Source organism: Helicoverpa zea, chromosome 17 (genome assembly GCF_022581195.2).
Source record: "Helicoverpa zea isolate HzStark_Cry1AcR chromosome 17, ilHelZeax1.1, whole genome shotgun sequence".
NCBI classification, from domain to species: domain Eukaryota; kingdom Metazoa; phylum Arthropoda; class Insecta; order Lepidoptera; family Noctuidae; genus Helicoverpa; species Helicoverpa zea.
The window spans coordinates 9478408-9491221 of record NC_061468.1 but is presented as its reverse complement, the minus strand read 5'-3'; the positions used below and the strand labels follow the sequence as shown (position 1 = coordinate 9491221).

Genomic DNA, 12814 nt, shown 5'->3' with positions numbered 1-12814 from the left:
ATGGACAAGGAATTGGGACTAGTCGTCATAGTAAACATTTTTTGGCTTGCCAAGACCTACGCAATGGTACTAGAATCAACACTGTTGGACAGGGTACCAAAACGCCCATCGTCCTTTACACTACGCTTCGTAACGTATGTTACTAGATTTTAGTTTTACTCAAAAAATAACATTTTACCTAGTTTTTTGTTAACTCCGTTAAGCATGTACCTACACTTCAGCTCGCCAAATAGTGTGTAACTTATGGAGTAAGGCAGGTCATTGACACCATTCCGACGTAACTTATGCTCTTGGATTTCCTACTTTATCTTAAAAATGGTAAGGTGGGTTTTTGATTGAATTTTCTTGTTATATAACTGCGATTTACGAGTATATGGATATTGATATGGTAGTAAATTAAATGGTTTTTGAGGTCTGATAAGTATGGTTTCTTATAATTTATTGACTGTTAAGGTATTTAAGAAATAGTTAAGTATGCTTAGGGCTGCCATCTCGAATTTCGCCAAACCCGGACAAACATTAAAAAAACCCGGACATTTGGCGTAAATCGCATTTTTTCCCCGAACGAGTACGATTTTGTTTAAACAAAATAATACCTATTTTGTAATCCATTTACTATTAACATATACTTAAATTTAAAGAGGTGCCTTCCTACATGAAAAGTGTCCGGGTTTTCCCCGGACGCTTCTAGAAAACCCGCCCGGACGTCCCCCGGACGGGGTCAAAACGAGGACAAATCCGGGGAAACCCGGACGGATGGCAGCCCTAAGTATGCTCAATATATATGGGTTCTAACTTTCTCAAGATTCAATGATTCAATTATTTATGTAGGTATTTAAATTGATATAACTTGTATATTGTGATGAACACAAAACTAATTTTGAAACTGCAGAGAATCAACGTAAAAGAAAATTCTGTTTCAGAAGACCAACGAATTTTACGTCTAGACTGGCCTTTTACACCTAAAACTAATTATACGTTAGAGGCGGATTTGTAAAGACTGCAATTGGTGGTTCAGGACTAACTTTTTTCGAATCATGCAATCACTACACAATACACATAGACTAAATTGTGTTTTTCTATGTATTAGGTTATAGTTATTATTTTGTTTGATTATTTATGTATTGTTTTTTATTTTTCATATGTATTAGTTTACCTATAAGTATTGTAATTTTAACTATTTATGTATCGTATTTGCTACGGGCCTTAGTTGCCTGATGTAAAGGAATAAAAAAAAAACTGAGTTTATCTTTTCATAAGAGCCTTCAATGATCTTTTCTAAAGTAAAACTTTGACTTGACTTGTAGTGTGATTAAACTGAAGATACACGATAGGAAGAAGTCGAATACTAATTATTGCCGTAATGGTGATGAAACCCTTATAGCTTTAAGGAGTACTACATAAATAAGTAAATAGGTTACTATTAATACCTCGAAAATACTTAAAATTAATACCACGTATTCATAGTCGGCAGACTTAACAGTACCAATCCCTATCAATGCACATTTCGCATGCACCACGCACCACCCACGTCATTATTTATATGTTTATTATCTAAACTTTATAAACGTACAAGAATGCTGCTGCAGTCCACCTTGAGAGTATAATAATATGCTAATTACTATCAATTAGTGTTGAATGAACAACTGTACTTGCTGTTATTTTGCTTATTTTATTCTATAGGTTAGGCAGGTATGTGATGTTTTGCGTATGATGTCGATGGAGTGTATTCGGTTAGAAGAATGGTCTTCTAGGGGAAGGTGAAAATAGGTAGGTCCCGGTTTAAATAGGTTATGTGTTACATATCTACTGTTGGTCTATTTTCATATATTATTTGTCAATTTCAGTTATTACGTGGGATTTAAAGTAAAATTATAAATACATATTTTACTTTACATAAGACCATTTTCTCCTTGAGTCTAAATAAATGCATGCATACAACTTTTTTGCACCCTTTTGCAATCTGAAATATACAGTTTTCGGGTGAATGATAAAAAGAGGTTAAAAAATATGTGGTAACTATTTGCAAACCCAAGATATCAAAATTAATAAATTAAATATGCATGAAATTCGCTCACTCCTACCAGTGTGGCAGTTTATCTGAGAACAGTAAATTACATGCAATTCTTATGCTAGCGACTAATAAAATTACAAGCATCACGCATATGCAGCATGTAAAATAACTATGATAATAAGGTGTAATATACTAAATATGAGGTGTAAAGATCACAAATGCACATAATTATTAGGTTGGCAAATTGCCAACTGCACGCAAGGACACGCAGGTTTCTAGACAGAACAGTTACAAAACTGATGATATCATCTTTATTTTAATTGCTTAGATCCTTATTATATTGTGCATATTTTTTCATCACAGCTTTTCTATCTCTTGTGTAGAATACCATGATTTTTTAATACTAGGAATAAAAAGGAGCCTATAGCCTCCATCTAACATTGAAGAATTTTTAAAATCCGACCTGAACTGAGATTAGCGTATTCTTACTTGAACAAAGCAAGCAAATAAAAAAAACTCTTCAGCTTTACAATATTAGTACAGACATATAAGTTTAGATATACGCAGGTTTCCAGTTCATCATGACTTTTTTGACCTATACCTACTTACTGTTTACATCTTCATCGGATCTCGCCATGTAATGAAGCGATTAAAATATCTCCATGTTACAATAATCTTCATGTTTTTCTTCATTCTTCTACGCTAACACCAACATATTTCTTTGATTACAAGATAAGCTACTAACTACCAATGTCCAGTTCTACCACGTTATTACGGGTTGTACACGAAATCCAGTTAATTTAACTACAGGCCTCCGGTCTGATACACACGGGCGGCTGTGCGTACGATCGCTAATCACTCGTTTATTGCATTTTCCGTTAGTGTAACCTTAGCTTTGATTGGTCTTCATTTTATGAATCGAGATTCTTCTGAAGAGTCTTGTTTGAATGCCGTTTAGTGCAAATGATATGTATTCTGAAGAAACTTGTCATTAGCCTAACTAGCTTCGTGCTGTTCGTGTCGTCTTGCAGTCTAAGACGCAGGTGTATTAATGTTTTGCATAGCTTGCGCAGTTTACTAGTGAATATTATATCGAGTTTGTTATGCCGTTAGTCAGAGGATGAATTTGAATTTCTGACTTCACATCCGTCACGATTATCGTGTCCGGAAAAGACAACCCTTTCTTTCTGTCTGCATTATAAACCTTAGTGGTTTACATTACATACCAAGGTGCTACCTCTTCATATGACTGTCTTTGGTTCACAAAACGCCCGAAACAGCCCATTTTTTTTTACTATTAGGTTAAATTTTACAGACTTCCTTTATTTTATTACCGTCTCTTTAATCCAAACATCAACCCGCTAAACTTCAGAAAATAACACTTATTCCTTTTTTCCAGTCTTGTCAGCAGTATCCCCGACACGCACGACAAATGGCGGCAGTGCGCACGCATCGCCCGCGCGGGAGTTGTCGCGCGACACGCCCGACTACCAGTACGGGCGGTTCGACGCGAGCGCACTCCACATCGCGCATGCGCTCAAACAGACTGAACTGCAGAAGGCGTACCATAGACCCAGGGAGAAGCCCATTGACTGTTATTTGGTGAGTCTTAGTTTTAAGGATTTTTCACGGATATTCGAGAATGATTGGTCTGATCCAGATCTATGTTCCATTCGTGAAAAAGTGCAACAATACTTCACCTTCAAACTTTAGCTACGGAAACAATATTTTCCTAACTCGAAGTAGAAACAATTGAAAATTGGGACATATCTGTAAATAGAATAAATTGCAGATAGCGAAATTAGATAAAATAACTCGAGGATATTGAATTGAAACATCTGAAAATTAAGGTTACCATTTTGATAGACATATTTGCCATAAGTTACGATGCCAATGTATCATCTAGTAATCATTACAAATAAGACAGCAATCATTGAATTAGCTACTGCTTCGACAGGACATAAAACACCTGTGACACTAATTTCATAACTTGGCCAACTTCACCAACAACATAAACGTCCGCTTTTCTTACTGTTACTTCTGTTTACTTTTGAAGCTTCAACATAAAAAAATCTTAGGAAACAGTTATTAACATGCTTCTATTAGGTCAACCTATATGTAACTACCTACGTAAAGGAATTCAAGGTTCAGCCATCTTCCAAGGATTGTCATGAAAATTGGCAACAGTCTGTAGATCTGACGACAATACAATAATATGGTACTGTCGAACTGATCTGATGATAGAGCCGGAAAATATGAACTGGGACTGGGGCTGGGAACATCATATCATGTCTCATATCATGTGTTTGTGCTTACTAAAAAGTCTTGTAATGATTTTTACGTGCATTTACAAAAGTCTACCTTTGTATTGTTTTTTTAACCATTAATTTCTTTCAAGAAAACTGACGTTACGTTGTCGGTGAACTTGGGCGTTAGAAGTGGAGAATCTCGCTGGCCTCACCCGGGCGGCGGTCACAAGGTCATAATCCACCGTTATGCCTAAGCTGACTGCTATTTGTACCTATACCGGTTGTGGGAATATGTTTACTTAATGAATGAGCAGTTAGCTTTGAATGTTAGACGCCTTGTGATGAGCCGTTTTGGTACCGCTTTGCCGAACTGGTTTCTTTCGCGCTGTTTGTGATAATTGATAGGATTAGAACGATATCTGTGATAGGTGTAATTTGTCTAAAATTTGGGGTGCTATTCAGAAGTGGATTTTTTCGAGAGTAATTTTCAATAAGGAAAGCAGTTGTCATGGTCGGGGCAATTTCCTTTCGATCTCAATTTGCAGGGTTTGCATAATATTTAAATTATAAAAATACATGTTCAGAGATGAGTACCTACCTACTTTGAATTGAACATTGATTCTTTCATTGCATGACATATTTGTAGGAGCGATTTCCAAGATTTCTTAGGTCTAGCACTGCGACAAGCATTAAGACAATAAAGAACAGCTTCATTCATAAATCGGGTTGTCAAAGTAAATCAATCTAATTCGATTGCATACAGATCTATCGCAATGCGTCTAAGCATCGCATGACGGGATTGATAAAATTGTGCACGCTACAATAGATCTTTTGTAACTTCTTATAACAACTGCTTGCTAAATTATATCGATTTGTGGTTTTACGAAACTATAGTATTTTATAATTGGATAATCAGACAATTTGGTGTAAACAAAAACAATCGTTTTTGTAGCTGATTACCGAAAGGGCTCGTTATGTTGTCGTTTTGTAAATGCAGTGAACTGATTGGTAGCAAAAAAGATAGTTTTGTTACAAAATCGTACCTTTCTTTTCTTCGGACGATAACTTATTAGTACGAAGAATAATGAAACAAATGTTTTTTACAGTTCACGTGAAAAAATGAGTTTTTATTTTTTTTACTATCGTGAAGTCGTTAAGAGCTAACTTCGGACAAGCAGAGCTTCTATCAAACTTCAGAATTGCAAAGTTATATGAATTAAAGTGTATAATAGATTGAAAATCGTACTAACATTAAGTTTACATATCCACGTTCGTGCAATCCAAAACTGACGGAATCCCTCATTATTTTCTAATTGTATCATTACCGTCCGAACAAATACCAAAACAATCAGCAAATAGTTCCGTGTATTTGCTGCAACACAGTTTTACAGCAGTGTTGATTACCTTCGTCTTCAACAATCGAATGGTTTTTGCGCGCCAATTATGTATTAAGGTGTATTTTCCTGGCGTTGCGGTGCAATATCGGCGCATCTGCCTCGCATTCCTGTGCCCTGGGCTAGAACATATCGCGTGTGTTCGCGGAATGTGCGCTTGTGGGGGGTGGCCCAAGTGAGAAATGGTGACGGGTTGACAGGACACCGCTCAATAGGCATGATGACAAATTTTTAAATTCCTTTGTATGATGTAGGTATACGTCTATTTTATATGAAAAATTATTAATTTTAAGAAAATGCGAAGTTTTTTATCAAATAATTGCATTTTTCTCTGTCCACTTTGAATCCGGCGCGAAAACGCTTGTCAGTGTCATGTCGTCACTTGTGACGTCACGACTGAAATTACAAGACGCAAGTAAACAATTACGCTCGTGCAATAATTAAGTTTTTTGTGTTATTAAATATGAATTCGAAAGGGCATAGGTGTTGTGGGGTCCCCCAGTGTAAGAACACATCCAAAACAACTCCTGATAAGTTATTTGTGTACGTTCCTCACAATAAAAAAATACGAAACAAGTGGCTTAAACTTGCAAGGCGAGATTCAAAAGCAATATTGCCCAGGGTACAACTTTATTTTTGTGAAGATCACTTTGATGTAAGTTATTACATAGTTCTCTAGATTCTAGTATAGTTTATAATGTAAATAACTATTTCGAGGTTAGGTTTCATCTCTCATTGTTTTTTAATTAAACTAGTATACTTACATGTAACATTTCTAAATTCAGCTGAACAAAAATCTTTATTTGATGCCAAAAACTTTCCCAGCATTATGATATCAATTCTAGGCAAATTAGCGCTGTTTGCCTTGATAAATCCGGGCTCCATAACTCGTGTTATAAACAATTAATTAATTAAAAACAAAGATCGCAGTGGAAGTCCACAATAACGAAATGTGAGGTTCGCGCGCTTTCGCGCGAGTTGTTTTGAGAGATGACGTCATGAGGTCTGATTGGTGTTCAAGATATCATGGCGGATTGCCTTATTTCGTAATTTTATTTTATAATTACAAAAAAATAAAACCGACTCCCAAAAACACTGAAAAGCAAAAAAAAACTATTCTTAGGTGCATCGGCCTAGAAGTCGGTGTCTAATGGATGTAACTAAGTTTATAACGCCACCGACTTCTAGGCCGATGCACCTAAGAATAGTTTTTTTTTGCTTTTCAGTGTTTTTGGGAGTCGGTTTTATTTTTTTGTAAAAAGTTTTTTTTTTAGCTTTTCAGTGACAAGCATAGTTGTCACTATCCGCATGTCATATCCGCAGTGGAAAGTTCTCATCAATACGAACAATATAAGCCCAAGCACGAGGTAGTTTACATATTCAATTGTCGAGTTCCCTCGACCTTCGCTGGTCTCCATCATCAGGTCAGCTTCAAACCTTCACTGTTGCAAAGGTCTCGTCAATACGAACAAAATAAGCCCAAACACGAGGTAGTTTTTTACACATTCATTGTTCAAGTTCCCTTGACCTTCTCTGGTCTTCATCATCAGGTCAGCTCCAAGCCTTCACCATTGCATAGTGTTATCAGACATGCGCCTTAGTGTCAAGTTTTTACCCTACGTATGCCTACGATTTTCGAAAGTTGCCCTCGATTTCTCAGGGTTTCCATCATCAGATCCTGACCTGGTGACTATGGGACTACCTGGGAGGTAAACCCTATCAAACAAAAAAAAAATTTTGCAAATCGGTCGAAGCGTCTCTGAGTAATCGGTGAACATACATAAAAAAAAAAAAAAAAAAAAAAAAAAAAAAAAAGATCTCGACGAATTGAGAACCTCCTCCTTTTTGGGAAGTCGGTTAAAAATACATATTAATCACATTATTAATAAAGAAAACAATGCGCGTTTTATATTCCAAGCTTCAAGTTTAATTTAATAATAAATATATTATTTTAATGATTTTTGATTACTGTCATCATGCCTATTATATTGCAATTTTAAAATTATTGCTCGGTGTGATTTCTTAGATGAAAAATAAATTTCAACTGTACTCTTTTTATGTTAAATATTTGCTACTTTAAAATACATGCATTGAGTGTTCAGCTGCAGTAAATTATTTATTTTTCCAATGTTTTTTTAAGATCTAAATCAATTAAGCTAATTAACAGATTTATAAAGAAAACAAAATACGTCTTTGTAATTGACATTACAAGAGAGTGAAACCAGGACAGCTGCTATGTAATTTCGCTTAAAATATTGTTTTCATGCGTGACAAAATAAATCACGTAAATACACATTATGTAAAAACATGTCCATTAATACGCGTTCTCAATCATTCAATTATTTCGATTGTTGCACGCAATCTATTACAAATATATCTAATGCAATACAAATTGTGTGTGTATTGCGTATTTCTCTAACGAAACGCACGCACTTAATGATCAAAATGCGTGTGAATTAAGTGGAAAATGTTTGTCACGAAACAGCAGTCATGTTTTATTTTAGATCAATCAATTTAAACTTATAACGTAAAAAACATAAAGTGCAACTGGCCTTTCAGTGACTTAATTTAGGCTTTCTATCTAGTTCAATATTCCTTAACTTCCACATCCTAACTAATATGTATATACATATGTCATATCTTTTGCATAGTATACCTACCACCCACGAAAGTGGATACCTAACGCTGTTTTTTTTTAGATTAGCTTGCTCGAGCAAGCAAACTTGGTTATTTTATTGGTTGGCTTGAATTATGTCAACAAACTATCTAAAACAGTCCCCGCCATTTCTCATAACTTGCACCACAACAAAGCTACTCTCTCGAATCGGCAGCCATCATTTAGCATCGAGAAATCTGCCGTGACTCGGCGATTACGTACGAATGATCATCGCAGATAATACTTGATGAGACAAAGGAATTATTGTACCGTGCTGGCTCCACAGTGCCTCTTCACATGATGGCCAATGCTGGCCATTGTATACCAGTACTACGTGCTTTAATGAAGACGTTTGTTAATGTTGAAGTACATACGTACATAGTTTACGCGGGATGACGATGGAGGTGACATTTGAATCAATCAACTCAAGCTATCGCTGTTTGAATAGGTCTGTTTCAATGTAGGTTACTTAAGCTATCGCTGTTTGAATGTAGATCTGTCTCAAACTGGGTGATTTTAATATTCTTTATGTATAAACTCATGTTGATTAATGTAATTGGGTTGTAAACAGTATGTGGGAAGGCACCCTTGCCGTTTAGCTTATGTAAGCTTGCTCTTCAAATAAAACTAAGTATTTCTGCTGCATTTCTTTGCAGCTCTTAGTGAAGGTATTGAGTTTTCTAGTCGCCAGTGAGAATACCAACTGCTCCCCGCGGTTCCTCCTGCATCCTGAGGAAAGTAATTCCCACACCTATATAAAAAAACCTACTTAGATACTACCACCTACCACCTAGATAAAAAGTAGCCTTTCTTAGACTTTAGACTATCCGTTCAGTAGTTTGGGCGTAAAAGCGACGGGATTATTTTCTCATTTTTATATTAATAAAATAATGACTCATCACAATGTAAAATTAATAAGTAACAAAACTAGTTTTTACTTAACCCTCATGATATCAGTTTTTCGCCGGTCAAGCCATATTATGACACCCACGCACACCTCCTTTCTACCTAGTCTGACTCACCGAATGACATTTCTATCAGAAACTGCCTTAAATGTCTCAGATCGTTATGTATTCTATACTATATGTGTCGCTCTTGGTTTCACTCGCATGCCTAGGTATTACTTTATCATAGTTTATTCACCCGGGTGAAAAATCTCTCGCCCTACTTTGGCCTTTCTTGGAGTCTTTCGGAAGTGAAACGTGTATGCCGGAATCTGTTCAAGCTCTTCGTAGTCAAAGGGCAAAAATACAATGATATGATCTTTATTAGTTTTTTTATTGGATTTTCTGAATGCAATAGATACTTTTAGACCAAACCAATGTGAATCAAACTACAGCGATAGCTAGATCATTCTTACTTGATCTTTTAGTGATTACGATAGAATCTTTATAAACACATTGAAAATAATGAAATGAATGACTTGCATCTTGCAGTAATTTGAGAGAATAAGCACACTTGGTTCAAACGCACCCTAACGTGTAGGCGTAACTCCTTATTATCTCCCAGACCTAATTAAATTATATCAAGCTTAACCAGAGATTTCTGCAATATTCTCACGATCACATTACAGGTTACAATAATTACGAACAGTTTATGATGAATATTAGCTTAAGTTTCAGTATCATAATCATGGTTTATAACGTTGTCCACCCACGGGTAAATACACCCTTTCCTTTATTAACTTTATGGGTGGGATATCCTAATGGGATTGCTTTACTTGATTAGTACTGGCCTGTTCAAGGGCTTTCACTTTCCCTTCATATGAGGTTTCATACATGTACCTTGGTATCTTCTAGCAAAGTCCAGCTAATTTTTATGAATCTATAGTGTTTCGGAAGGCATTAAATTGGTGGGTCCCGGCTGTTAAGTAACGTTACTAGACAGACATGAGTCTAAAAAGCAGAAAGAAGGAAAAGTTGACGAATCAAGCTCAAGACGAACAAACGGCGATGAAACAGTTAATAGTTCTTTACTTTAGGAGCGATGACTATATTCTATTCAGGTACCGATTCCTACCAAAAGCAGTCAGCGAACAAAACAGCAATAAAATTGGAGCTACGGCTCACACGTCAATCATATATGGTCATTACTGAATCCGAACGCCAATGGGGGCCCACCATACATGGTGCCACGACCACCTTTGTCAAGCATGTGGGAAGATTTTCTTAGTTACGTAATCAATGTACTGTTACCGAGGAGTGGGAGACGGTGGTAGACCCAGTTCATTTGCCAGCAAAAACGAGTAATTGTAGCTAGAAATTACGTAGTAAGCGAATCTTTCCCATGAATGAATCTGGGCAGGTTTATGTGAATATCATTCATAAGTTTTCCCTTACACGAGGTTGTATCTTGTTTAAGTGATTCATTTTGTTTGGATTTTGTGGTTGATTGTAGCGTTAATTGCTTGTGTCACGGATAACAGCTAATATAATTAACATTATTAGGGTTTAGGTGGCCTTAGTAAAGCTTCAAAAGGCTCACTTTGATTCACACCTTCATAATAGCGCCCTTCGTAAATCTATGTTATCTAAACCTGCATGTCTTTGTGCACTGTAAAGTAATTGTCCAAAGTAGAAAAGAAAAACCATCGATATCTATCTAAAGAGGAATTAGGAGGAGTATCTATTGTTGCGTGCCCCAAAGTCTCCGAAAGTACTGAATTCATCATCCTCCGAGCCTTTTTCCCAATCATGTTGGGGTCGGCTTCCAGTCTAACCGGATTCAGCTGAGTACCAGTGCTTTACAAGAAGCGACTGCCTATCTGACCTCCTCAACCCAGTTACCCGGGCAACCCGATACCCCTTGGTTAGACTGGTGTCAGACTTACTGGCTTCTGACTACCCGTAACGACTGCCAAGGATGTTCAATGACAGCCGGGACCTACAGTTTAACGTGCCATCCGAAACACAGCCAATGGTGTCTAAGATATACTTAGAAAGTACATACAGACTTAGAAAAGTTGCATTGGTACTTGCCTGACCTGGGATCGAACCCGCGCACCCCGAAAGTACTGAATTACTGAACCAATTTTAAAAAATCTTTCAATGTTGAAAGCTGTCCCATTCCCGGGTGACAAGCAATATTTTATCCTAGTAAAACCGTGAAAATCGGCTAGTAACCAATAAACCAACAACTGCTTTCACTCTTATTTTTGGAGAAGCTCATATTTTAAGATGTCAATCCAGTCTCCATATTACGGACTCGGCAAGCGTACAATGAGTTGACATTACGTGTTGAATTAAACATCATATGACCCACAGCACGGATGAGCAGCGATCGAGGCCGAGTCCTTTCCTTTGGCCTGAGCTGGTGAAAACCGGACATTATAGTATTGGTATTGTTTGTGAGAGAGGATGATAATTAATTATGTACGTGGTTATTTATTTGTTAAGTTACAAAAACAATTAATATATTTTTTACGAAAAAGTAAGCTCAGGTCAAACCGCATTTGACTGAAGATTTTTTAGGGTTCCGTACCTCGAAAGGAAAAAACGGAACCCTTATAGGATCACTTTGTTGTCCGTCTGTCTGTCTGTCTGTCTGTCTGTCTGTCTGTCTGTCTGTCAAGACCCTTTATCTTAAGAACGCGTGGACGTATCAAGCTGAAATTCACATGAAATACTCGGGTCTATTGTCCCTTTAGGCTGTGAAAATATCAAGCTTCTAAGCCAAGCCAATCAAAAGATACAACCGATTATGTCGATATTTTCAACAAATTCTCGACACTCGCAAAGGAATCAAAACCTACAGGGTACTTCCCGTAAACTCAGAATCTTGAAATTTGGCATGAAGCATTGTTATATAATGCAAATATAGGGAAAATTGCGAAAATCTCATTTTTTTTGTTATATAATATAAAAAAAATATTTTAATAAAATGAAACTTACTACCTTATTTCTCACGAACGAATAAAGGTACCAAATTGAAATTTATACCAAATACCTAGGTCTATTGTCCCTTTAAGCAATGAAAAAATCAAACTTCTAAGTTAACGCGATCAAAAGATACAGCAGTTTTACCGACACCTTAGACGAATTTCCGTCACACGCTAGGGAATCAAAACCTACAAGGTACTTCCCGTGAACTCAGAATCTTAAAATTCGGCACGAAGCAACGTTATATAGTACAGATAAAGGAAAAATTGCGAAAATGATAAATTTGAAGTTACATAAAATATTAAAATATTATTTTTGCTTACATGACATAAAATATTTTTTTAATAATTATAAACTTACTATATACCTACCCTTTTTCACATGAACGCGTAGAGATATTAACGTTTTGAATAAAAAGTGAAATTCATATCAAACACTTCTTAAATATAATGGCCTCTAAACTGTGAAAAATTTTAAATCATTCAATGGTCATTGGGCACCTTAGTATGAAAACCATACCCACGGCGGATACGAACGAAATATAGCACAGTATAATGATAAAGGCTCTGATTTACTATGGCATTAGTCGCATCAATGTGAACCATGGGAATCTAGAGAAAATC

At 36.3% G+C, this 12814-nt stretch overlaps 1 protein-coding gene across 6 annotated transcripts in view; it reads left to right on the top strand.

Annotated features, from left to right (window-relative positions):
* Positions 1-12814, top strand: part of LOC124638361 (hillarin) — a 77948-nt gene that overhangs the window by 34272 nt on the left and 30862 nt on the right. For all 6 annotated transcript variants that reach the window (XM_047175304.1, XM_047175307.1, XM_047175301.1 and 3 more), the window contains one exon: positions 3414-3616. In XM_047175304.1, coding sequence (XP_047031260.1) covers positions 3414-3616 — 203 coding nt within the window. The remainder of the gene's footprint in view (positions 1-3413; positions 3617-12814) is intronic.